This window comes from Branchiostoma lanceolatum, chromosome 1 (assembly GCF_035083965.1).
Source record: "Branchiostoma lanceolatum isolate klBraLanc5 chromosome 1, klBraLanc5.hap2, whole genome shotgun sequence".
NCBI lineage: Eukaryota > Metazoa > Chordata > Leptocardii > Amphioxiformes > Branchiostomatidae > Branchiostoma > Branchiostoma lanceolatum.
The window spans coordinates 1897487-1925387 of record NC_089722.1 but is presented as its reverse complement, the minus strand read 5'-3'; the positions used below and the strand labels follow the sequence as shown (position 1 = coordinate 1925387).

The 27901-nt window shown below is 43.3% G+C and overlaps 3 protein-coding genes across 3 annotated transcripts; 1 reads left to right on the top strand and 2 right to left on the bottom strand.

Annotated features, from left to right (window-relative positions):
* Positions 1 to 114: 114 nt before the first annotated feature.
* On the top strand, positions 115 to 27901 carry LOC136425174 (sorbitol dehydrogenase-like). Its single transcript, XM_066413974.1, has 15 exons — positions 115 to 225; positions 647 to 680; positions 1478 to 1642; positions 6289 to 6448; positions 17116 to 17300; positions 21122 to 21297; positions 22649 to 22700; positions 22829 to 22858; positions 23011 to 23040; positions 23192 to 23221; positions 23282 to 23311; positions 23639 to 23668; positions 24091 to 24110; positions 24273 to 24394; positions 25024 to 27901. Exons 1-15 carry the CDS (start codon positions 169 to 171, stop codon positions 25178 to 25180), a joined length of 1278 nt encoding a protein of 425 aa, XP_066270071.1. The 5' UTR covers positions 115 to 168; the 3' UTR covers positions 25181 to 27901.
* Positions 2251 to 4304, bottom strand: LOC136429234 (uncharacterized). Its single transcript, XM_066419106.1, has 2 exons — positions 3759 to 4304; positions 2251 to 2597 (listed from the first exon to the last, which is right to left on the bottom strand). Exons 1-2 carry the CDS (start codon positions 4293 to 4295, stop codon positions 2367 to 2369), a joined length of 768 nt encoding a protein of 255 aa, XP_066275203.1. The 5' UTR covers positions 4296 to 4304; the 3' UTR covers positions 2251 to 2366.
* LOC136433104 (1-acylglycerol-3-phosphate O-acyltransferase ABHD5-like) lies at positions 8073 to 14699 on the bottom strand (the record flags this gene model as incomplete). Its single annotated transcript, XM_066424927.1, has 5 exons — positions 8073 to 8697; positions 9245 to 9434; positions 9959 to 10101; positions 11508 to 11959; positions 14603 to 14699. Coding segments are annotated over 5 exons (981 nt in total), but the record flags the coding sequence as incomplete, so codon positions are not given.

Below are 27901 nucleotides of genomic sequence, written 5' to 3'. Positions count from 1 at the left end.
AATGATTTTGAGGGAAAATACGTTGCTTTTCACATTTTACTCCAAACTGATTCATGAATATACGAAACCAACAGAAGCCCCGGTCTCTTTATTTAGCCGGGTACAAAGGTCTTTCTTATCAAGTGTCGCTCGGTTGTGTTCATACACATACAGGAAAGGGGTCCAACAATGGCGGCCGGGTCAAACTTGTCCGCCGTTCTCCATGGAAAGGACGATCTGAGGCTGGTAAGTGGGGACTACTGCCCTGTTTATGTTTATGTATATGCTGACAACACTGGGGATTACGTAGTCAATGCTGAATAGGTCCACCAGGCGAATTGAAGGTGACATTGCAGTGAGTGGTGCACCGTTGCGTTGATACTAGAAGTGTTTCTAGGTCAACGTCCAATTCAAAAGTTCAGCATAGCTTTAATGTAGGGTTGGTACAGGACTCGCAAATTGAGCGACACGCCAATTTCAAGCTAATAGAAGTGTGTGTCACTGTGATGCACGCTTACTTCAGGAACATGTCTCGGTTTTCAAACATATTTCCTAGCTTTATTAAACCGTTATATTTCAATCAAGGAGACCTCCTTGATTTCAATGGACTATTTTTATTCTATAATTTTGTCTCATGCTTTAATTTTGGCCGATTTTGTTCTTCTAGGAACACCGCGATATCAAGTTACCCGGTGAAAATGGTACGTACACCACTCTCTAATAATTCTTAAGGGCCCGTGCCATCAAAAATGTTTTGGTGGTCAAATTGCTTATTGCTTTACACTTCATTCATGTGACCGTATAAGGTAACAGTATACCATGTAAACAAAACAAAGGCACGTGTATGTTTTAGTATTCATGCACACGTGGTGTGGAACAATTTACATGCAAAACGTAAAATGTAACGATAACGTTACAGTCACAGTTGTGGACAATGAAAAATCGAGTTTTGTCGAGGTAGCTTTTTACAAATACATTTTCTATTAATGTTATCCAAGGGTAAGAAATCCAAGTCATATTTTCCGTACTTCTAAGAGAAGCTGTCATTTCACCTTACAACCCCCCCCCCCCTGCGGACGTTGACCTGCTTAGTGACGTGTTGCATTACGTAATATGGCCGCTAGGGCTTCACCTGTCATCACTGAATGTAAAAAAAGGTTGCACAAAAGAAGCCCATTGCTGCTGGTTTCCAGTTTCTCCGGTATCGATTTTATACGTCCTGATTTCTGCTGAAAAGCTCTAGTTTCAGATTTAGCATATTTCAGTGTGTCCTGTGGGACATTTCATTGATATGACTTTCGTAACACGTATACTGTTGTCGATAATTTCTAAATGAAGGATTTATTAACCTGGTAGCGTTGTTTAGTAGTTGTCGCCATACAAGGGCATTGTGCCATGTATAAATGTCGTGCAATAAAGTTCATTCATTCCTCCATTCATTCATTCATCCATCCATCCTTTTATTCATTATTTCGTTCATTCATTCATTCATTTTCAGAGGTTCAGATATCCATGTGTTCTGTTGGGATCTGCGGGTCCGACGTGAAGTACTGGACGCACGGCAAGTGTGGCCGGTTCGTACTGGAGGAGCCCATGGTGATGGGACACGAGTCCAGCGGTACTGTGGTGGCAGTGGGGAGGGGAGTCACGCATCTAGCGAAAGGTAAGCGTACTGCATCCCTCATTGCGTTTCAGTTTACGTAGGGTAGTGTAATTCTTGTTTCTTTCACTGTAACTTTATGTTCACTGTTTTTACGGTCGCCTCTGTACCGTGAACTCATCATCACCGTGAAAAACCTGTTGTTACTATTTATGATTCCTTCACACATCCGTTCTGTAAATCACCTGCCGCCACCGTGAAGCTAAAGTTCAGTGAATATGTCCATTTTCCTTACACCTTGAAATTTTACTTCACCGTGAAGATAAAATGAATTACAGTATGTAGATCAGGTCAGGAAAAATAAGAGATCAATGCATTTTTCTATCATAGAAGCATTATAAGAATACAGAGGAGGCATCGACAGAATCTTAAACTTTAATTTTCGGGGCCGATACTAAGTAATAACATAAAATGCACTGGTCTTACATCTATACATTTTCGTAACGAGTAAAGAAAACGTATATAACGTTATATATGCAAAGGTCGACTTTGTCGAACTGGGCATGTATTCAACCACTTATTACAGCGGCATTCTGTTGACTACAAAGGCTAGGTTTTCAACAAATAGATTAACAAATAAAAATAAACAGGAAAGGCTATGCTATGAGACCTTACGGCCATCGTCAGAATTTAAAAAAATATTATCATCGTGATTTCATCATAACCCTCGTATCGCATCGTTAGCTACACATTATGTTCATGAAAAACGAATTTCGTGATAGTCTTGTCAAAACACGCCGTATTGAAGATGAAACCCGTGTGACAACATCCTTCGTTTCGGCACAAACGTCGTCGGGAAGGTCCTTGTGCGTAGAGTGTTTAAGATGACGTCGCGACGAGCCGGGCCGCCGGCCTTTGCCTGGACGCCGCTCGGGAATGCCGACGACCACTCCGGACAGTCCCCTGCGCCGATCACGGCAGCCTTCCCCAAGCGGAATCCACTGGGACGTCGACTGTACTGTAGACGATGAAGAGAGGGAAGACTTTTAAAGCCAGGTTTGACCGCCTAATGGAAAGCCATCCTGTAAAATACAACTTCAGAGCCCTGGACCACCCACAGAGACCCACAGTGTCAGTCGGCTAAAGAAGTTGTACAAGGGAACGGCCTAAACTTGGTGTAAAGCATCCTACCCGAATGTAGACTCTACTCTACTCTACCCTAAAAGTGAGCACTTTCAAAAACAGAGCAAAGCATTAGACTACCCTCATAAGCCTGGAATCGTGATTCAGTAAAGGGATGAGCGGCCTAAATTGGAAGATGACCTTCCTACCTGTCCGAAAGAATCTACTCTACTCTACTCAAGACATATATAAAGACGGAGTTGTGCACTGTATGCCCGATGCATCCAAAAGCGCTAGCGTGTGAGGGAATTCTAATCGGTCTAGGCATAAATGAATTACATGAAGCAGTGTATGTGGTGTTTTCAATGATCAGTATTGTACGTTAATGAAAGTTAGACATCCAGGTAGTAAGATACGCCAAAAATAATTATTCAAGCAACTGGATAAAATTGTCAAAATTTTATCCAGTTGCTTGAGTAATTATTTTTGGCGGATCAGTATTGTAGTTGCTGTCCATGGAGCTGAGGACGTCTATACATGTAGGTACCATGCAGAAACGTACAGAATCTTCCCAAAAGCGGAATAATAATTTCAACACAAAGTTGACAAGGAACTACCCTTAGTGCTGAAAGCAATCCACATACACAGGGCCTATGCCTAGTCAAAGTAATTCGAAAATATATAAACCGGAAGTTAATATTGATTTGAATTTGTTCTAAACTGATCTTGTTGTAGCCTGTCGTAGCCGATGTGGTATAACTTATGCTAGGGTCACATTTCCTAACCGGGGCCCGGCCGGGCTGTTTGCGGAAACGAAAAATCAAAGTGTGTGTCAATAGATTTGCACAAGCTATGCTCTTAAATAATTTTGGGTACGTTTTGTGTTTTTGTTGTCTTTTATATCATAATTTTCGCTCCCAAAGACTGCCCGGCCGGGCCCCGGATTGGAAATGTGACCCTAGCATTACGTATGACGATTGCCGCCAGAGGTAATTTTGATCTCTTGGGTTTTCATGATTTACTGTTAATTCTTAAGAATTATCAACCAATATTTCACCTGTCCATCCCAAAGGTCGTCAAGAAATCCAATTCCACTCTCCAAAATAAACTCCAGTTCGCATGGCGTGGAGGTTTCCGATGTCTTCCACAGGTTGTACTTACACCTACAGCGCCAGCAATGCGTTAACTTGTGAGGTTTCACCTTCTTCATACCAGCGGTCTTCGTTAATACGTCCTCCCTATGTGTGAGAGCAAACTCTACCGCTGCGCTCTCTACTTCCGGCACGTCCAAGAAATGCGCGAGTCTCGCTAAACCCAGGCAGTTTTCCAGCTTTATAATTTGTACAACTCGCTGGATCAGAGTGTCGTACAGGTCCGAAGATTTTAGACCTCTTGCGACGATCGCCAGGCGCATCATTCTGCGAGGTCTGGTCGGGTACGCGGCTTTTCCGACGGCCTGGAGGTAGCGCCTGAAGTCTTTCGCCTTGATGGTCTTGAAGTAGTCTCTGACGGTTTCGTCCGCGAGTTTTCTCTGGAAGAAGACGACCAAGTCTTTTCGAATCTTGAAACGTTTTCCTGCGACCATAATTCTCATCTGCGGATGCGCAGCTCCAGATAAAGACCGTCTTAAAGACATTGTTGTGAATATAAGACAAGACGATTGAAAAGGACAACTAATTTATAACGTCCAGACGATTACTAGTATGTCGAATGTTCTCTTTAATTCTATCGAATATAGAACACAAACGAACCGAAGTGCGGTTGTATTTTGAATATCCCGTTGGGTGTTGCTATGCGACAGTGTGTTCCAGAACACCTTTTGATACCCTTACAAATACAGAGGGTTCTATTGCATCATGACTCATAATAACTCAGTTTTTTATCCTAAAAATTATTTCCCTGTCAATTTTTTTGTACCGTACCAATTTGTGGTCCTAAAAAGGAAATTATAGTTTATTTGATAGCTTTTTGACCGAATAAATCCTGAATTAACGTCAGCGTTGTAATTTTCATTCAATACCATTTCAGATGGTTCTGCATAGTTACCATCCACAGACTTTAGCTGTGCGGATTTGACTAAAGAACAGTATTGTAGTTTAAAGCATACTAGATACATAGTAGGGACAACAGAAAATCATATTCACATCACCATCTGGAAATCTGTAGCGCTGTCACGTTAAATTTCTCGGCTTGTGTCGTTTTTTGATAAAGTAGTCAACAGACGCTAGAATTTCATTGGTCGGAGTCTAGTTGCCGGCTGCCTGTAGTCTCGACGCAGGGCGGGTCCCTGCCGTTGCCATGGTCGCAGCCTGAAACCCAACACTCTCTTCTGATTGGCTACCGGACTTGATGGGTTTTTCCTCCAGTGACGTAGCATCCTCCTCCTCATGAACTTCAGCTGACACGGGGTCGGACGATCCGTCGAAGCCCGCCTCTGACATCGCGGGCAGTGGACGGTGTGGCCCGAGTCTACCAGCTTCTTGGCCACGGAAGCAGTCAAAACCACGTGCCGATTCCTTATCACAAAATCCTCCCCGGCTTTCTCGATAGGTTTGATATCCAGCCAGTGCGCAGCTTGCGTAATCCTCACGCAGTTTGAAGGTTTCATCTTCAGGATTATGGCTTGGCAGAGCTTATCCAGAGCGTCAGCTGTTCCTAGCTCGGACGCTATGGCAGCGAGTCGGAAGAGTTTACCAAGTCTGCTCGGAACTAAACCTTCTTCGAGGAGGGTGACGAAGCTCTTCAAGTCTTTGCCTCTCACGTCTTTCAAGACGACTTCCGTGGCATCCCAGAAGAAGTCGGCGGCAGGACTTTCCTGTGTTGTAATTCCACCCCAAGTCGCTAGAGTGACTTTGTGAACGTAGACGCTGGTACGTCCGGCCGTTAAGCAGATGTTGGAAGAGGATGAGTGAAGGTCGTAGCTCTTCTTGAAACAAGGCATCGTACCAAACGTCGGGCACATCCGTACAGGGAAACAAGTCCAAGTTTCTGTTACCAGTTACATACGAACTGTTTGACACGGCCGTTGCTAGGAGGCAGCTTCGAACATGTTCTTCGAGAATTAGCGACAGTTGTGACGACAGCTCTCTACCATTCTGGAACCACCAATGGTCATGGCAGGCAACAAGCAGGTGGTAGACCAAGCATTAATCAACATATTAATCAAAAATCAAGATGCTTATTTGACTATCAATCAGTAATCTAATTTGCTGGCCTGGTAGGCAATACTATGTGGCATCGTGTGGTGCAATCGGTAGGGTGTTTCGCCCACAACCGAGAGGTCGCAGGTTTGAAACAACCGATATGCCCCGATGTTGTGCCCTTGGAAAAGGCACTTTACACTTTACCCAAAAATGTTATGATCTGATAAAGGGAGGCCTTTACATGAGCAAAAGCTTTTTGGCCTGCCCTGCACTGTTTTATTTATCCTAGTATTTCTTTCTTATGTATGTATATTTTTTAAGTGCGAAATAAAATAAACAATAAACAATAAACAATACACGACTTTCCGCAACCCTGAGAGCATTTATTTGCTGGGCTAAAACTCATATATTAATATTCTTGTTTTCCTGTCGTTTGTTTTGCAGGAGACCGTGTGGCCATTGAGCCAGGCGTGCCCTGCAGGACCTGTAGAGTCTGCAAGGAGGGGCGGTACAACCTGTGCGCCCACATGGAGTTCTGCGCCACGCCTCCCGTACACGGGTCTCTGTGCCGACTGTACAACCACGCTGCCGACTTCTGCTACAAGTCAGTCCTGAGTTTGATTCTATATAGCCGGTATAACTGCCATTAGGCGCAACAGAACTGAGTCCGCTTACAGATGTGATTTTTGTGGCAGAGACTGCCATTCTCGTAGAGGGCTGTTTAGCCATAGTCGATGCTGTAGGGCTGTTGTGAATTAGGATTTTACCATACGGAGGCCATATATATTGGCGCAACACACCAGTCCTTCCCTTATACTTAAAACGAAAATTTAGGACAATAAATCAGAACTGTCACGACCTGATGATGATGCTGCTGATGATGATGATGATGATGATGATGATGACGATGATGATGATGATGATGATGATGATGATGATGATGATGATGATGATGATGATGATGATGATGATGATGATGATGATGATAAATGCAACTGATGCACATGAACGGCAAATTAATGCACAGGCCTTTCATGTGATATCATTTGCACCATGTCGAATAACAGGGTTGTTACCCACCAACATGACCGCCATTTTCATTTTAATTCAATGGTAATACTTACTTCTTCGCCTGCTATTCTCTTCTGTGAAGTAGACACACATCATATATAAAGGTATTCGAGATGACAAGAATTCGAAGATCGCTAGTTGACCACACATGTCCTATCTCCTCCCAGCCCCTCTCCGTCTCTCCTACTCTAGTGCACGTTGTATTATGCTTAGGTCCCAGTTGAAAAAAGGGGCCAAACCTGTAGTTCAAAGGCTATTTTTGAGACCCCGAATCACTTAAGCGCGGACATAAAATCAACGCGGGACCCGGTAACAAATAGACACCGTGAGCTAATCTTGCGAACACCTGGAGGGGCGGACGGGACCGTAGCATAATTATTCTAGTCCGCTAATGGGGCTCCTAACCTTATACTAGTGATCTCACCACGCACACTATGTGTACATTCTAGAAGGAGACAACCCTTATGTGTGTGTGTGTGTGTGTGTGTGTGTGTGTGTGTGTGTGTGTGTGTGTCTGCGAGTGTATGTATGTTTGTGTTTCTGAATTTTTGTAGTCAGCATAACTCAAGAACCTCTGGATGGATTATGATGATATTCGGTATGTTGGTAGGTGATGGAAAGACGAAGGTCAGGGTCGATTTTGGCCCCCCTGGTATGTGACCTTGATACTGCAGCAGAACTTCCGTTTTTGTATCTTTTGACCTGGACGTGCGATGATCTTGTTTAGTTTTGTTATCCCTGAAGGTTCCCCTTGCGACGAAAAGGTAAGAAGAGTCGGGGCTTGAGTTCACACTTTTTATCCTCTGCTGCAAAATGACATTAAATACTAACATGGCTAAAACCTACAAGCTTAAGCAATTGTGATTTTTGAGGGAGTGAAAACCGATTTGGTCTCGAGCCTTACTGTCGGGGTATGCTTCCGCGTTGGAAGCGATACGCCTGTTGCCCAAGAGTAGTAATGGTTTATTATTCATTAGTCAGTATTGACCTGTGACCTCTGAAACAAACCTCCGTTGGTTTTGTAGCTGATGGGATATCCTTCTATCCCATGTTCAGTTATTCTGAATACGAATTATTCCCTGGAAGAGACGATCGCTAGACTTGAGCTCGAGGGTATGTAGCCTCCAATTGAAATCCCAAAAATGTATATCAGTGTCTAGGCACTCCTCGAATGCGGTTAAAGATAGAGTTGGCACTACGTTGAGTTTGCAAACGAAAACAGAAAAGGCACAAGAAAAGTCCGCATCCACAAAAACTCTTTATGATAAACATCTGTTGGAACTGTCGGAATGTGTACAGGTATATCGCCCGTCATCTTTGGCTATATATATATAGTAGATATGCTTTATAAGCAACTATGTGTGCCTTCGGTTTATAACATTTTATATCCTTTTCTATCTATACGACGTGATGATATATTCAGAAGTTCTAATCACATACCATGAAGATGTATTTAACGCGTATACACGCTATCAATAGATTATAAACTACATTTAGTATCGTTCAATTTACCAATCAGGGCACATGTTCTGTTTTCGTAATGTTAAGTTATCCTCCGTTATTTCGAACGTAATCTTGTACAAGTAATTGTAATCTGAATATTAGCGTGTTCCATTGCATAAAACCAACCTGATTTTTCATAAAATGTTAACTAACGCGAAGTGTTCACTAGTCAGCTGACAATTACTGTGCTCTGTCCGCATGTTCACACACCCTCACCAACTGCCTGTTGAACTCCCCATGTTGCTCGGCGTACATTTTGTGGCCAGCGTTCTGAATGTTCTGTGGACAAAATAAGAATTACGCCAAAAATAATTACCCAAGCAACTCAACTGGATAAAATTTTGAAACAGTCACTGACTGTTTCAAAATGTTATCCAGTTGCATGAGTAATTATTATTGGCGTATGTTACTACCTGGATGTCTAACTTTCATCAACGTAAAATAAGAATTAGGTGCTATAACGATTTGATTGACAGAAGGAGGATGCAGTGTTTTAAAGCCTCCTCATACATACGTGTCTTTTTTGTGCTGTGTATTGATTTGCTGAAGATCAGCAAGTCAATCGATAAAGAATTTATACATGTAGAATCTGGCAAGTAACATGTGTTTACCCAGGCATTTTCAACTGCCAACTGCAATAACAATATAGATAATGTAAGCAATAATAAGTATAACCAATATATAGGATCCAACTACACCATACCTGATCGTTGGGCCTAAGCACTGCCTTTCACACTGGGTTCAATGAAGATAGGGAATGAAGCATATATACATATTATATACATCATGTCACTAGTGTTTGGAATGTAAAGAAAGAAGTTCTTACAATGATGTTGACATATGAGTCTTTCCGTAGAGTTGCTGCCAGCTCTCCTGTCCTACTGTCCACCCATGAGTCGGCGCCATAGATGAATGTGATCGGCACATCCGGGTGCAGGCGGGTTAGGCGGGGGAGCATGGGGTTCTTGGCCAATTCCCACCCACTACTGCGCAAGGTCATGAATGCGGTCTCTGCACTGAAATATGCAACATGAACTTATAACACTATAAATAGATTCAAGATAAAAGTTATCAACAAGCCTGAACATCAAGTCGTCCCCTCTTCATCTATTCTGTTTCAAAGTTTCCACCAAATACATTCCTGCAGTTCAAGCCACTATAGCTAGGGGGCTCAAGGCAAAACCACTTATTCCCGGGGCAATAAAGCCCCCCTCTTACTGGACCCGCGGGTCCAGTGAGAGGGGGCTTAAGCTAGCGACCAATGGAATTCGTGACTACAGCATGTTCAGAAAATGTGATATACTAAAACCACTAGTTCTACTGCAGTACCATAGAGAACCGCCAATAGGCCCATAATCAAACATGTCCTTTCCTGTTATCGAAATATTATGACAGCATTGACAGGTTAAGACTTACACATTTCCAAATATCACAGCGACTCTTCCATAGATTTTTAGATTCTGCTTTTAGACCTTCAACATACAAAACCAGTCAATAACGAAATAACATTTTTAACGAAAGTAGAAAAAAACGTACGTACCTTGGGGGTTGTGCAGCGCAGTGATAGACGAAGTCAGTTACAGTGTTGTCCGGAAAGGCATCCGCATAACAGGTTCTTAAATCTGGAAATGTCCACCGCAACAACTGTGGACCTACATAAATAAAAAGACTCTTTTTACACAACCAAGAGATTTATTCCACCGACGTTTCGGTGACCATCTGTCACCTTCTTCAAGGCAATTCTGACTGGCTCACATAGCAATGCAGCACAGGTGTTATGTGAGCTATGTGAGCCAGTCGGAATTGCCTTGAAGAAGGTGACAGATGGTCACCGAAACGTCGGTGGAATAAATCTCTAACTTGGTTGTGTAAAAAGAGTCTTTTTTTAATATTCAGTGATGAAACTTCACAGATGTGGACCTACATGTGACCAAACAGTCAAAAGTGTGTAATTTCACCTAGTGGGTGACTGTGTGTATTCATGAAGCTTGGCTTTCCGTTCCCCATTCACGCGTTTGACGTGTAAAAGATTAACTTCCGGGGCAACGAAGATAGATCTGAAGATCCGTTGATGAAGGTTAGACATCCAGGTAATAAGATACGCCAAAAATAGTTACTCAAGCAACTGGATGAAATTTTGAAACAGTCAGACGTTTCAGACAGCATGGATTCGCTGTCTTTCGTCAGTGACTAACGATAGGACTGAAAGCCGGAAAGGTTTTATACCAAAATAGATATGTTCATGAGGTTAAGACAATTTAGGATGTCTTGACGTAGTCTTCAAAAGAAGATCAATTCAAGACAAGATTGTATACTAATTGTTCAATTCGCTGATGTTGTTTTAGAACAGTAACTTAATGTTGTTCGTCCAGGGGTGGGGGGTGTGGGGGGGGGGGGATGTGGGCAGTGCATTCAGTGCCTGAAAGTTCAACGCGTAGACCTCCTTTCCTGTTGTACTCACCCAATGGACCTGCCGCTCTAAAGAGCGTCGACGGCGGGTTAAAAAGTGAAAGTGACGATTGTATAATCCTCTCCAATAACGGCGTCTGCAGCAAGAACAACAATCATGACAAACTAGAGCTTATATGGTGCTAGCGGTCACGTGACTATGACGTAAGCGTTGACCGCCATGTTGAATGGTTAAACCTTGATGTTTGGCAAATTTGAATACAGACATTGGTGCAACGGTCGATATATGTATCTACTGGAACGTCCAGCCCTGTGCACGTGTTTAAATATACTTACACTGGTGTAAAGTGTGATACTATAGTATTAATAGAGTACAGAATTAGAAGTAACTTTGAAAATTTAATGCAGGTACAAAATCTGATACAAAACTAAAATTCAAAGCGTAATTAAGTAACAGTGGTGTCATGTATCTGTTACCTAAGTCTGTTACCGGGCCCCGGCTTGGGAATGTGACCCTAGCATTAGTAGTGTATTAAACGTTAATGTCAACGTTATTCTTATTATTTTATTCTCTCAATTACCCCATGCATGTCCCCCTGTGGCTCCCTGTGCATTTATCCCTCTGGGGAACGAACATGCAATAAAGAATATTATTTATACAGAGCGAGCCATAACCATACCCTCCCTCGTAGTGTCTCAGCAGCCTGTTCTGTTCTCTCCGGAAACCCCCAGGGTTCGGCCAGTATCAGGTGCTTGACTCTCTCTGGGTGTTTGATAGCGTAGGAGGTCGCCAGAAAACCGCCAAAGCTTGTACCCATCAGGATGAACCTCTCCAGCCCTACACCCTTCCTCCACTCTTCGATAGACTCCACGAATTCCTTTTCAGCGACGTCTGCGTTTGTGCTAAATTCGCACCGAGAACTTCTCCCGAAGCCGAGTATGTCGAAGGCGTAGACAGCTCGGTCCTCGGCGAGGGCATCGAAATTCAAAAAGAAGTGCGCAGCTGCACCACCAAACCCGTGGATGATCACAATGGGAAGGGTGTCGGGCTTTTTGGATCGCACCTTGAGGGTCCAAATCCGTCTTCCGTTAGAGATGGGAACGTAGAGTCTCTCCAATGTCGATTTCACATCTAGTAGTGAAACAGTGCTAACGTCAACTGACAAGTATAGTATTAGATAGGTAGATGTTAAGGTGTTCTATTATTACACAAAAATAGCATTACTTATAAACCCACTAACCATTCAATGCCCTCATTATGAGGATGAAAGAAACAAGATTTTCGGAACAACCATAGCAATATTCCCGAGCTTCCACCACCTAGAAAGTCTGAAAATATAGAAAAATCTAGAAATCCCCCCCAAAAAAACATTCCTATACTAAAATCACAAAACCCCTAATCATTAAAAACGTGGGGCTTTTCATAAGCCACTGCCTCCAAAGAAGAAGTCCCCCTACACACACACACACAGTAATGCTGTTTGTAGAAATTTTAGTTAGATGCATAGAATAGACACTTGTTACCATTGTTACCCTTTCTGCTGTTTGCACCCTTGCAATTAGCCTATGGGCATGACTTTCCCAATAAAAGTTATTCTTTTTTTTTATTCAAAGATAACAGAGACAAAGACAAAGTGGCGCTGCACTCAAGTTATACAACTTATTTTGCCAACGCCACTTAACAAAATATCTAATATAAAACTTATAGATATAACGTTATATCTCTCTCTCTATATATACAACAAAAACCTAAAGTGTACCTACGTCCCCCCACCCACACCCAATAGATTATTAATTCAATCCAGAAGTAAATACAGAAGTAAATAAGAGAGTTGACTTTTATATCTTTTGCACGGAGATTCTCTGTCCAATAGAGCTAGAAGCGTTGGGTCTGCTGGATGTATATTTGTGTAAGTAGCATAATATTTAAATTGCAGTCAGCAGTTAATGAGGATGATCCTCTAAGTGCAAGGGAAAGTTTGGTTCTGTCGGAGATAATATGTAAGTCAAACGAGTTGCCAATTTAAGTTGTTAGCTTGTCAAGAAAGTTCGTTCTGGGTTGGATATATTTAGGACATTCAAATATAAAATGGAAGATGGTTTCAGATTGACACCCACAGTCACAAGATGGACTTAACACTAAATTTCGTTTATGAAGACAATAGTTAAGGCTGTAGGTAACGTTGGGTAACATAAATTCGGGATTTTTCCGATAATGGTTGACTGAAATCAATCTAGCAGAACAATAAACCATCCTTTTTTTCTATAATTCTGTCAGTATCATGTACTATCTTTGCACTAATCATATATATGGTAGATTTTGTCTCTAGTCGTGCTGACACCATAATATTTCAACTTGAAACTACCGTCCGCCGCACGCACAATAATGGTGCTGTCGGACAGGGGGGCACATTAATTCGGGAGAGAAGATTCGTCTTCAATATCTTACCGCTAATCACATTTTATACAGCAGCTATTCGTTCCATCCTTGGCTTGAGGAGAGTGCTATGGATATAGACGTGTCCAAGTAAAAAAAAATACACGAAAAAACGGCCGTACCGCACACATCAGGCCAGTTCGGGAACAACCCGTGTGTTGAGTCGGTAGAACTTCACTCAAAGTCGGCCCATCGTCATCATCGGGCAACGTGTAACGTTACATTATTCATGGAAAGTTAGCTGGATGCCGTAGCAATGGTAATACTACTATGTCCATGTGTTCCTTGTTGTGTTAGGAGCAAACTTTGAGGAAAATATCTTCCTCAGTCCACTATCACACGCAGCATTTAGACAAAAAAGTGTTCCTCACAAACCTTTGTCGTCTGCTTGACAACAGGATTCTGGTTAACAATATGGCGGCGGGAAAATACACGTGCCGTAGGTTGTAGCAACAGAGAGGAGTTTTGATGATTGATCACACTTAGAATCCAGTTGCAGGTTAGCAAAAGAGATTGTAATAAGTTATCTTATAAATAATTGTGTTTAGCAGGCAGGAGATGTGACATTTGTCTTATAAACCAGCGAACAACCGTGCTGGGTGATTCTCCCACGAAGCCCCCAGACTCTGTCAATAAGGGACGGAGAGTTTTTGACGTCGCCAACTTCTAATGCATGGTTATCGAAGCTTTTCAGCCAGTGTTCTGAATACGTTAGTCTATCTGCTTTGCATTGCTGGCGTTATAACTGACTTTGCATGTAGCACATATCCCTAAATACGCCGTTTTCGAAAAATCCCGAATTTAAGTACCCCGCGAATTTATGTTACCCAACGTTACCAATGCGAAACCGAGCAAGAAGGGCGCAGGTGTATCGGGGGCCGGAGGAGAAATAGGAAGGGCGAATGGGGCGTACTGATTTTATAAGATGATTACGAGGCAAAGGGTACCTGAAACTGCGAACGCTAGTTTCTGATTCATTCCAATGATTTACACAATAAGGTATAAAAAATTTTATGGTTCTATTTGTAGAGTGTCTTGAAGATCTGAAATTAAATTTGTTTCTTTTATTGTAAGATGTAGTTATTCTAATTTCAGGGGGAAGCAAGTCGACTAGATACTTCCGTGTTAGACCATGTACAATTTTGTAGAACAAGAATAAACGGTGGATATGTCGTCTGCTGGAGAGTGTTTCCCATCCCAGTTCCTGACATACCCTAATAAAAGTTATTCATACTTGGATGAATGATAAGTATATATTTTATTTCAGCACAAAAACCGAGTACAATGTTATCAAACGGGATCCGTGGCAAAAAGAAGACGTTAAAGATGACAGCTTACATTTCAATACTCTACTTTCCGCAGCAGCGAGATGTTGTAGAGATGTCGGACACCATCTAAGCCAACTCCACAGCCAGGACCTGAAGTAAAAAAGAACGATTCAAATTTGGTGTTAGGCAAAAACCTTAACGGTCTCCCTTAGACGATTCTTTGCTGTAGACAAGATGACATCGTGGCGCTTTAAAGAAGTATTCCACTCCAGAAGTGGGTATTATGATTCATCAGAGACTAATTTGTTATGGCCTTGCTTGAATCCAGTTTGTTTTGTCAAAGTTGGAGGCTGACCGCAGGGCAAAAATTCTTTATAGCGATCGAGTTCTTGAATTCCCCAGAGGACCCTTCCATCAATGGCAGAGTTCAATGCTCTCACAAGAGTGCCAAATTTTTTGTATCCCCAGACGCGATAGTCTTCAAAATTTTTTTGCACATTTCTATATGTGTGATAGTCACTTGACTGCTTTCGTAAGCTAATCGCGTGTATCATTAGCGAGAAATTGCAACCGAGGTAGCCATTCATTCTTGCTGGGGAGTGGGGGCAAAGATTCTAGAAATAGTCTGCAAATATGAAGAAAAAAAACGCAAAACAAGTCAGAGCTAACATCTGCTTGAGGTTGCATTTGATAAACCTTGGAACCCGGGGAACATTGCACAAACATTGATATAACTTTGTTATGAACAATGATTACGGCATTAACATACTGTAAATGCAGAAATGTTCGCGGTGGTTTTATGTTCGCGGTTTTCGCGGCGACCGTTCACAGCGAACTTAAAACCACCGCGAACATTTTTGTCCAATACTGTAGCAGTATGTGACTATAGCACTGCCGCGAAATTAAGACCACCGCGAACACTCTATTTTCCCTTTAGCGCGAAATAAAAACCACGCGAACCATGCATTTACAGTAATTCAATTAAACGGGCCCCCAGCCTGGACGAAGCTACCATTAGGGCAACTTACAAAAGAATACATTGGTACCTTCCAGAAAATCTACTCCCAGAGTATCTCAAAATTACTCCCTTCCATGCGTGCTCGACAATCCTCACTCGAAAAGACCAAACCGTTAAAGTGAAACTCGCCTGGGTTCCCGGTTCTCCTGGTGCTCACCTCCGTCCATGATGCTGTCCAGCGTGAAACTAGGTCACCGACCTTTGACCTGTATTGCATAACCCGAGCGATGATCACCACAATTCCTCTTCGATAGGTGATAGGGGTCTGATAGGGGTTACAAAGCGCACGGTGAATAAAAGTGACGGAAGGATTTCGAGGGTTCAGGTTTGAGTCCACACTTCTCTGCTTCGAAATGACTAACATGTCAAAAAAGCGGTAAGAAGTGGTGTTTTGTTTGGGAGTGGGGGGGGGGGGTGAAAATTGATTATGATTTCCAGCTCGAGGTTTATCATGATAAGTGCAGCAGTGCACCTTTTGTCCGGATTGACCTCTGTGTGAACAAGGAGGTCTAACCTCCTTGGTGTGAACTGAAACAAGACTCAGTTGGTTTTGCAGCTAAAGGGATATTATCTTTATCCTTCCAACTCACATGCAGTCATCCTGGCTCAGAATCACCCATTCCTGATCAGGGAGATGGTCGCCACTTTGAGCTCAAGTCTGCAGAATTGAAACCCGAAATAATCCCACCTCCACAAAATAATGAATGGATTTTTGTCATGCCCTTTTTGTTTGCATATCCCTCTGTATCTTTTACTGGTTCTCATGGTAGGGAAACAGCTCGGAAAGAAGGAACGCGAACCCTTCTTCGGGATTTAGTGACATGCAAAACATACATACGCGGTAATACTATCCTTAGAATAGACAAATAGTGGCCTCCCGAAATACTCCCACACAGAATTGCTATAGCTAGCACTAAACTAATTCTGATTGTCACAGGAGATTAGAGAATTCTTCCCTGGCCGTTCCCCTGTTACAGCAGAGTTCAGTTGGCACGACAAAACATGCCCTACTCGTAATACCACGCGATCGGTATCTGCTTTTATTCAGTTTTGTTTGACCGTGTAACAGTGGGGTTCACGCGCCTCCAACTGACCAGTCTAACTGATCTAGACCTTTTAGCCTAGTGGTTAAGGTGTGCGGCCTGTGATCTGGCTGCCCGGTTTCGGCGCGGGTTCGAATCCCGGGGGCCAGGAGACTGTTCTACTCGCTTCTACCCAGGACATGTTTTCTGCTTTAAAAAACATTAAATGCGAATAGTTCCTCGTATTCCATTGTAATTTGAAGCATTCCATTCTATGAATAAATTCAAATACATTCTAGAAGGAGACAACCCTTACTGTGTACAAATAGGTAAATATATCAAAGAATGTCATGAATGTTTAGATTTTAGAACTAGTAATGTAAGTGACACGTTAAACTCGACATGTTGAAGTATTCATATACTTGTACTTAGGTTAATCATTTTGTATCCCATTGTTTGTTGTTTGCATATATATTGTAGAAGACCATACGAAAGTCGCTGTACTTTTGTCGTGTCAATAAAGTTTTCTGTATGTGTTTGTAGGCTTCCGGATCACGTGAGTTTTGAGGAGGGCGCCATGTTGGAGCCGCTGTCCGTGGCTGTGTACACCTGTCAGCGGGGGGAGGTGCAGGTGGGCAGTAAGGTGCTGATATTCGGGGCCGGGCCGATCGGACTGCTCTGTCTGCTGGTCGCCAAGACGAGGGGAGCTAGCTCCGTGGCCATCACAGGTAAGCCAGACCAAAAACGGGCCAAAAGTGCTGTCCCCGTTCCACCTTCTATCTGAGGTTCCGCGCATTCCAGTTGCTGTTGGCCAAAGAATCCATGTTCTATCTTATGTTCCGCGCGTTCCATTTGCTGCTGGCCAAAGAACATGTGTTCTATTCAGGTTACCTGAGGTCATGTTGCAGGAACACACGCGCAATGAAGGACACATTCAAGTAGCTCAGATCATTATAAAACGTCCATTATTGCATGAGGAGGTGGTGAAATATGCTGCATTTGCTCAGGGGGAAATGGCGGCCTTTCTAGTTAGTACAACTTTCTACTGTAGTACTTTTTGAAAAATCTCTTTGCACCTCCAAGTAGTTGGAACACGCGTATAATGTTAACACTGAGCCGGATCCTTACATGTGCTTGTAGACTGACGTTACCCGCATTTTGTTCAATTAAGAAAACTGCTAAGAGTTTTCTGTACACTTTGAATGAGAATGAGAGGGATAATTTTCGCTAGTATAGGTTGTCGCGAAATAAGCGGATGGGGCTACTGTACGTTATTTTTGTGTGACAGTGTCTGTTATCGAGTGTTCTTTACCATCAATACATCATACTTCTGACTATTAGACTGAACTGTTCCGACCCTTTTAGGAACATTTCCTGTTCACGCGCCCGACTTGCCTGAAACAGCCTAAGGGCATCCTGTCCATTACTGATAAGATACAGAACAAAATACCCTGGGAGGCATGGCAACGTTAGATGCTTGTGTCTGAGCGGCGTAGTACTGTAAATGCATTTAAGTTCGCGTGCTCAAGCCCTTTAAGGCCAGTTCCAGCTATCCCCGCCAAAGCCCTAATTATCATATTATAATGACATTTAAATGAGGAAGGTGCTATGGCAATGGTGTGAACGTGTGCTGGGGTGAGGCGATAATTGCTCAGACTTCACCTCCCACTCCCCCGCCTGCTATTAGCATTACATTGAAGGCTAACTGGATACCTTGCCATGCTGTCCACTGTACTTTCCCCGCCTCAGACATTAATCTTCAATCCGAAGTTTCGGTCGAGTGGGGGATTTTTAGCATTTTTCTTCCTTCATGGATTGACAGTCCTGAAGAAGGAAGATATGTTAAAACCCCCGGACTCTCCTAACCTACTCGACCGAAACCTCTGCTTGGAGAATACTCAGACATCCAAAATCCTATATGAAGCAACAATTCTCAGCAAGTTTCGATCACAGGCAGGGTCCTGCTAGAGAAAGAGGGGAGAGTAGAAGTTTTCTGCAGTTACCTGAAATCTGATAAGCTTTTAATTACCTTTGATCAAGTTTGAAAACAGCCAATTGCTAAGTTTCAGCAACCTCCTTGGTTTCAGCTCTGGTTTTGTCAACATGTCTTGTAGACAATGGCCTCTTGCTAACTACCAGACAATACGTGTGAACATTTAGGATATCTTTTATTCAGGTAAACAAATTTGTTCTTGGTTTTATGGCTCGTGTCTGATGTAAAAGAATGGTTAAAGTCTGGTTGTTGCTATCATACCAAGATTATTTCACGTCATAAAGTTTATAGATAGAAACATGATGTTGTAAAATGTGTGAAGAACAGGAGTATTCTTCCTTATACATTTACAAAGCTCAAGCAGTGTAACAATTGGTGTCTGATGAATTTGTCAGACAGCATGCATAAGACAATACACATGTATTGTCTGCCATCTGTCCAACAGTTGAGCCAGCCTTGTTTAGCCACAAAAGTGCAAATGTTGACACGTGACCCAAACCACTCAATTCAAAAACAAACAAATGTTGTTGCATTTTACAATGATGGTAATTTTTTCTAGTATGTTTTCCAGGTAATGTGTCTAGGTAATACTATAAAAAGTGCCGAACTATACACATTCTGTTAAATCAAAAAATGTATACAGGCTGATTTGTGATGCCTTGGTCTCCGTATTATTATTCACTACCAGCAACATATGATTTGAAATCTGTTGGGGTTCCTTTGTTGAAAAGGAGCTGAGTCTACTATTGATGGCAACGGTTGACCTTGAACATTTGTTGAACATTTGTATTGTGGCAAATTCAAATCAGACTTTTGTCGAATTAATACAGGAAGATAGGTTCAAATCACAAAGTGTCTTCTTGGCCTACTGTGTTAACTCTTGTCCCTATAGAGCGCAACAACCCAAACAATGTATAAAGCCGGTATCAAAACCAAACTAACTGGCAAGCCATGTTTTGTTTTGTAATTTCCGGACAATTTTTATTCTTCGTTTGCTTGATTTGAAGGACAAATCAAGACAAAGCTGCCCAAAATTCTCTCTTATGGGTTCTTGTTGTGACCATGTTAGTGTGTACAGAAAAGTCATAGTGCTTATTTGCTTGTATGTTATTGTTTGAAAAATTAAACAAATTCATTTTTTTTAAATCCCCAAAGCTACCATGATGGCATCTCCAAACTGCATAACATAACAAAAGATGATACTACTGATTGTAACTGTAGGTGTACGTTTATGCCAGACACTCAATACACATCCACCCTTTGTCTCGCGGGGTAGAGACATGTAGAGTATCATTCGCTCTCTTTTATATAAAACGGGACTTGTGGATATGTATAACGTCTGTCTAGGAGCACTGCCTCACAACTGTTATAGTGTGTGGACCCAAACAGATAAATTATAAGAAAACAAAGTGTTCCCAAACAATGTCATTTACCGTAATGTGGTATTTGATAGTCAATTCACTATGTAATTAATTATGTCAATATACCATGAGACAGGCTAGTACTTTATCTTGTCCGGGAAATCCTTCACATTCTTCACTTTACCTAAGGAGGTTGCTTTACCCAAGAATCTTTAGCCAACACTATCATTTTTCAACAAAAAACACTGAGTATTTGTTTTACAAAATCAGGCCTATTCTGCTCGCCCATCAGGATGTTTCTGTCTACACTCTATGCATAATTAAAGATAATTGCACATAATGACTTCGAGAGAGGGTGCTAAATACAAGTAATCTTTTGACAGATATTCAGCTGTCAAGTTGATTGACTTTGATGGATTGGCAAGAGACGGAAAACTTAAGGAATATATGTATCAAAACTTTAAAGCTTTGGGCCCCACCTTTAGCCAAGAGCTACAAAGCTTATATTGGGTGCAAACAATGCGTAAGGAGTTGGTTTATATGAATAATTACTCAGAAAACGCATTTTTATATTGCATATTTAACTACTTGTTGATAATGTTATAGCAACCCCCCAAAATATGGTCGAAATGAGCGAATTTTTACATTTTCATATTATTTTGACCATATTCTTATTTTCTGGAAACTTATTCCTACACTATGTGACTGTCGCTATGTCCTCTAAAAAATTCAACATTCCCAGCCTTCGACAAAGGTGGTGCGCGAGCCATTCTTTGTAAAATCTAACATTATATTTCTCAATAGATTATAAAAATATTATGTAGATTTGCCACACATGTTATACATTTCTAAAATGAATGGTTTCTTGTCTAAGTGCCCTCCGAATTTCAAGCAATTCTGCCGCGTCAGTCTCAAGATATCTGAGATTTTCCCGACAACAGCGTATGACTCATATATCCCAGTTACTTGGTTGGGACTGGCCTTAATGCACTTGAGTGGTTTTTATTTCGCGCTATTGGAAAAAATGGGGTGTTCGCGGTGGTTTTAAGTTCGCGTTGAAACGGTTGTCGCTAAAACCGCGAACATAAAACCACCGCGAACATTTCTGCATTTACAAGTGTACCACATCCGGAAATATATCTACTCGCAATCAGAAATTCCTTTTTCATACTCAATTGTATTGTCACTCGTGTAGATATTGACGACTACCGATTGGCCGTTGCTAAGGAGTATGGCGCAGACCACGTGATCAAGGTCTCGACCAATGACAGCCAAGCCTTGGCGCAGACGATAGCGGCCGAAATGGGAGGACAGCCCGACGTGTCTCTGGAGTGCAGTGGCGTGGACAGCAGCTTCGTTACTGCGATATATGTAGGTTTTATCTCTCAAAAGGTTATCCACGGTAGATGATCTGTCCTTTTAAATTTAAAGAGTTTATCTGAGAAAAGTAAAAGAAAAATACCACCAGAAAGCAGACGTTACTTCCTTGGTGCCGATGGGCTATCCCAGTCTACCTATCAAGTGACGTCCTATGTGTTGATTGGCCATTCTTTTATACACACCTACCAATGCCCTTGGTGCTGATTGGCTATTTTTGAGCACACACCAAGTTATGTCCTTGGTGCTGATTTGACAGTTGACCCAACTAACAAAACTTGCAACGTCAACTGTTTCTCCAGAATCATTGCTTTTAGCAGATTCTCAAATCTCAGTGTTTTCTGTTGTCCCCAGGCTACCCGTTCGGGCGGGGCGGTGGTTCTGGTGGGCCGGGGTCTCTGGATTAGCAGATTCTCAAACCTCAGTGTTTTCTGTTGTTATCAGGCTACCCGTTCGGGCGGGGCGGTGGTTCTGCTGGGCCGGGGTCGCTGGATTAGCAGATTCTCAAACCTCAGTGTTTTCTGTTGTCCCAGGCTACCCGGTCCGGTGGGGTGGTGGTTCTGGTGGGCCGGGGGTCGCTGGATTAGCAGATTCTCAAACCTCAGTGTTTTCTGTTGTTATCAGGCTACCCGTTCGGGCGGGGCGGTGGTTCTGCTGGGCCGGGGTCGCTGGATTAGCAGATTCTCAAACCTCAGTGTTTTCTGTTGTTATCAGGCTACCCGTTCGGGCGGGGCGGTGGTTCTGCTGGGCCGGGGTCGCTGGATTAGCAGATTCTCAAACCTCAGTGTTTTCTGTTGTCCCAGGCTACCCGGTCCGGTGGGGTGGTGGTTCTGGTGGGCCGGGGGTCGCTGGATTAGCAGATTCTCAAATCCCAGTGTTTTCTGTTGTCCCAGGCTACCCGGTCCGGTGGGGCGGTGGTTCTGGTGGGCCGGGGTCGCTGGATTAGCAGATGTCTCAAATCTCAGTGTTTTCTGTTGTTTCCAGGCTACCCGGTCCGGTGGGGTGGTGGTTCTGGTGGGCCGGGGGTCGCTGGATTAGCAGATTCTCAAACCTCAGTGTTTTCTGTTGTCGCCAGGCTACCCGTCCCGGCGGTGCGGTGGTTCTGGTGGGCCGGGGTCGCTGGATTAGCAGATTCTCAAATCTCAGTGTTTTCTGTTGTTTCCAGGCTACCCGGTCCGGTGGGGTGGTGGTTCTGGTGGGCCGGGGGTCGCTGGATTAGCAGATTCTCAAATCCCAGTGTTTTCTGTTGTCCCAGGCTACCCGTCCCGGCGGTGCGGTGGTTCTGGTGGGCCGGGGTCGCTGGATTAGCAGATTCTCAAATCTCAGTGTTTTCTGTTGTTTCCAGGCTACCCGTTCCGGCGGTGCGGTGGTTCTGGTGGGCCGGGGGTCGCTGGATTAGCAGATTCTCAAACCTCAGTGTTTTCTGTTGTCCCAGGCTACCCGTCCCGGCGGTGCGGTGGTTCTGGTGGGCCGGGGTCGCTGGATTAGCAGATTCTCAAATCTCAGTGTTTTCTCTTGTCCCCAGGCTACCCGTTCCGGCGGTGCGGTGGTTCTGGTGGGCCGGGGGTCGCTGGATTAGCAGATTCTCAAACCTCAGTGTTTTCTGTTGTCCCAGGCTACCCGGTCCGGTGGGGCGGTGGTTCTGGTGGGCCGGGGTCGCTGGATTAGCAGATGTCTCAAACCCTCAGTGTTTTCTGTTGTCCCCAGGCTACCCGTTCCGGCGGTGCGGTGGTTCTGGTGGGCCGGGGTCGATGGATTAGCAGATTCTCAAATCCTCAGTGTTTTCTGTTGTCCCAGGCTACCCGGTCCGGTGGGGCGGTGGTTCTGGTGGGCCGGGGTCGCTGGATTAGCAGATTCTCAAACCCTCAGTGTTTTCTCTTGTCCCCAGGCTACCCGTTCCGGCGGTGCGGTGGTTCTGGTGGGCCGGGGTCGCTGGATTAGCAGATTCTCAAATCTCAGTGTTTTCTCTTGTCCCCAGGCTACCCGTTCTGGCGGGGCGGTGGTTCTGGTGGGCCGGGGTCGATGGATTAGCAGATTCCCAAACCCTCAGTGTTTTCTGTTGTCCCAGGCTACCCGTTCCGGCGGTGCGGTGGTTCTGGTGGGCCGGGGTCGCTGGATTAGCAGATTCTCAAACCTCAGTGTTTTCTGTTGTCCCAGGCTACCCGGTCCGGTGGGGTGGTGGTTCTGGTGGGCCGGGGTCGCTGGATTAGCAGATTCTCAAACCTCAGTGTTTTCTGTTGTCCCAGGCTACCCGGTCCGGTGGGGTGGTGGTTCTGGTGGGCCGGGGTCGCTGGATTAGCAGATTCTCAAATCCCAGTGTTTTCTGTTGTCCCAGGCTACCCGTTCCGGCGGTGCGGTGGTTCTGGTGGGCCGGGGTCGCTGGATTAGCAGATTCCCAAACCCTCAGTGTTTTCTGTTGTCCCAGGCTACCCGTTCCGGCGGTGCGGTGGTTCTGGTGGGCCGGGGTCGCTGGATTAGCAGATTCTCAAACCTCAGTGTTTTCTGTTGTCCCAGGCTACCCGGTCCGGTGGGGCGGTGGTTCTGGTGGGCCGGGGTCGCTGGATTAGCAGATGTCTCAAACCCTCAGTGTTTTCTGTTGTCCCCAGGCTACCCGGTCCGGTGGGGTGGTTGTTCTGGTGGGCCGGGGGTCGCTAGATTAGCAGATTCTCAAACCTCAGTGTTTTCTGTTGTCCCAGGCTACCCGTTCCGGCGGTGCGGTGGTTCTGGTGGGCCGGGGGTCGCTAGATTAGCAGATTCTCAAATCTCAGTGTTTTCTGTTGTCCCCAGGCTACCCGTTCCGGCGGGGCGTTGGTTCTGCTGGGCCGGGGGTCGCTGGATTAGCAGATTCTCAAACCCTCAGTGTTTTCTGTTGTCCCAGGCTACCCGTTCCGGCGGCGCGGTGGTTCTGGTGGGCCGGGGTCACTGGATTAGCAGATTCTCAAACCCTCAGTGTTTTCTGTTGTCCCCAGGCTACCCGTTCCGGCGGGGCTGTGGTTCTGGTCGGCCGGGGGTCGCTGGATGTAGACGTGCCCATTGTGAACGCCGCAGTGCGGGAGGTGGACATCCGGGGCGTCTTCAGATACTGTAACAAGTGAGTCAAAGATCTTCCATCCCAGTCGCGAATAAAAATGCATCTGAGTTCGCGTGGTTTTTGTTTCGCGCTAAGGCGAAAATGGAGTGTTCGCGGTGTTTTTCAGTTCACGGCAGCGCTATAGTCACACTCTGCTACAGTATTGGACATAAAACCACCGCGAACATTTCTGCATTCACAGTACCACGCTTTCTAGTTTGAGAAAGTGGTTCTGCAGTTGTTTGGCTTTGACTTTGGTATAAGATTCACCCCAAAAAATGCCCAAACAATTGATTTAAGAAAAGCTGATTCTACAACATCTTTCCATACAAAGCTGTTACTTTTCTTTGCATTTTGAAGTCTTCTTCTTCTCGTGTCACCACTGGCACTTGTCTGCTATACACCCCCCCTCCAATATCAAAATGTCTTTGACAACAATTGAGTTAAAGTTTGATTTTTACACATGAAAATAGGGCGATTGGTTAAAATGTCCATCATGTCACTTCATGTAAATGAATAGATATCATTTTTCCAAGTCACTATAAAAGATACATACTGAGTGTCTAGATTATGAAACGACTATTCCATATTCCCACTTACACTACCCTAACTGGTAATGTTAACTACGTTCTTTGTCTCCTGTGTTTCAGCTATCCTCAAGCCCTGGCGATGGTAGCCAGTGGCCAAATCGACACGAAGCGGCTCATCACCCATAATTTCACCCTGGAGGAGAGTCTACGGGCGTTCCAAACTGCCAACTCGCGCGAGTCAAGGGCGATCAAAGTCATGATCAATTGTTCGCAATAAGTACTCAGCTGACTTGGTGTTATGTAATTGTTGCAATACAGCGATAATAATTATCTGTAACATTCCAGTTAAGGATGGAATAAGGAAGGTGGCAAACAAAAACAAACTTATGGCTAGTGTTTGGTCAAAGGCAACCAAAGCAATATTTGGGCCAAAAAATAAAATAAAAAATGCTGAAATCTTTATGGTAGTGACATTTATTAACAGTGTTTAGCACATTTGAGTGAAAACTTCATACTTTTAGGATTTTAAAACCACGCAAAATCGTACAGTGCGACAATTCCCTTAAGCTTAGTTTCGCGAGCCTACAAAAACTCCGGCCACGATTTTCAGTGAGTTCTCACATCACAACAACGTCGTATTTTTGTATCATGGACGTCGCTATACAGCATTCTGATAGTGTTGTTTGGACCTATCATGTATAGAAATCACAAAATAAATTGACTTTCAAAATCCGATTTTCAGGCCCTAATATTGCTTTGGTTCCCTTTAATACTGTTCACAATGAGTACTACACCTAACTGGGTCGTTGCCGTAGTGTTACATAACAGTTGCAATTCAACAACTGCGACATTGCAGTTAAAGATGGCAGCCAAACAAGGAGGGGAGAAAACTAAAATCAAACTTATGGCCAGTGTTGAGATGCTAGTAATATTGACCACAATGAGCATTTACCCTGGTCCTTGACTTTAGCCTGCGTGTCGTTCTTTTTAGGTTTACTCCACTCTCCCGGTCGAGAGAGCAGAGTAAAGCTTAAAAGGATGCCACCCAGGCTACCTTGACTTAGTGTTAACATATGATTGTTGCAATTCAGTGATGATAATTAATAAAGGTCTAGAACATTCCACTTATTAATGCTGGCGTCCAACTAAGGAAGTGCGAGGGGACAAAGATCAAACTTGTTGACAACGTGTGGAAAGAAAATGCGAGCAGCCAAGGAAGTTTACAAATGACTGTTGCCTTATTCTCAACTAAACGTTACGATTGAAATATGTTGTGTAGCTACGTATACGTTGATAAAGGTTAGACATCCAGGTAATAAGATACGCCAAAAATAGTTACTCAAGCAACTGGATAAAATTTTGAAACAGTCAGACGTTTCAGAAAGCATCCGTCACTGACTGACGAAAGATAGCGGATGCTGTCTGAAACGTCTGACTGTTTCAAAATTTTATCCAGTTGCTTGAGTAACTATTTTTGGCGTATTTGTGTAGCTGGATGAAAAAGTTTTACATTACAAAGTTAGATCTTCAAAATGATATATTCTAAAGCACAATCAATAAAAATGATTCAATGCTGACAATGTTCATTAATAAAGTGGTCATTTTTAATGGGCCCACCAATGGTATCGCCTAGTTCACAGTTATTAACATATTACACATGTACATCATTGTTTATTCACTACAGCATATGCGTCCATGTACCCACTACACATTAGTATACTTATATGTTAGTCATGAAAAAAATAGATATATAATAATATCCATACATACGTCGATACATCACAGATGTACATACAGTATACGCTATGTCACCGACAGATCATACTGCCATGCAGTATCGGGTGCACATTATATGAACGAATAAATCATGATAATTTGTACTTTCACATAAACTTAAAAATTCACCATTGACATACTTCTACAAGTATTGACACAGGTTGAGTATGAGCTGAGTATGGCTGTCTAAAATGATACATATGTATTGTTTGAACGGTTGAGAGTCAAGCTTTCCACAAAACTGTTACTGTTAACTGTTTTCCATCCCTAAGGCCACACCATTTTAATTTCTTGGTTAACAGAATTTTGAAAAAAATGTTAGATTGGAAAATCAACATGAAAACAGAATCTCAGGGAAAAGTTTGTACTTTCGTCCACACAGTTTCAGGGAGTGAACAGAGTCAGGTGCAAGTTTTCACCCCAGCCTTCTGTTTTCATGATTATCTTTTTGCTAAAATTTAAAAAAAAAATCAGTTAACCAAGAAATTAAATTGGTGTGGCCTAAATGGTAGCCGAAACAAATTTGATGCTGTACATGTATACCACATGACCAGTAGGTTGACATGAATATGGCAATGTAGAAAAGTTGAGAATTTGTCCATGTCTAGGCTGAAACCTGTTACACTAAGACTTACACGTAGACCCCATTCATACTAGGATTCGCTAATCAGGATTTACCCAGGCATGGGATCCTGATTTGCGAAACCTGGTACAAACGAACGCTCCGTATCCGGGGTCAATCCCGATCCACCCAATACACCTCAACATTCCAGAGATAAAATCCTTTAATCAATCCAGTGCATGGGTGAATCCCGATTTGGAATTTCTGATAAGAACGGGGTCTAAGCCAAAGTCATGTGGTTCAAATATGTGCGCATTATTTCCCTCATTACAATTGTATATGATAATAATAACTTAAGCTGTGACTATGCTGACACCATAAATATGGCATAGTAATCCACAAGTCCAGTGCAACTTAGGTAATAGATATTGTAATGGAATCTTTTACCGTTGTAATGAAATCTGTTACCCATATTTCTAACCTTCTACATTTGTTACCTGTCCTAGATGTAAGAATGTCTGTGTTATTTACACCGGTAAACACACAAGAAAGACGAATAACGGAATATATTTCTGTCAGCATAATTGTAAAAAAATTGAAATATTGTCATGGAACTAACTTTGAGAAGAATTCAAAATATTTCTATATGTCTGTGTGCTT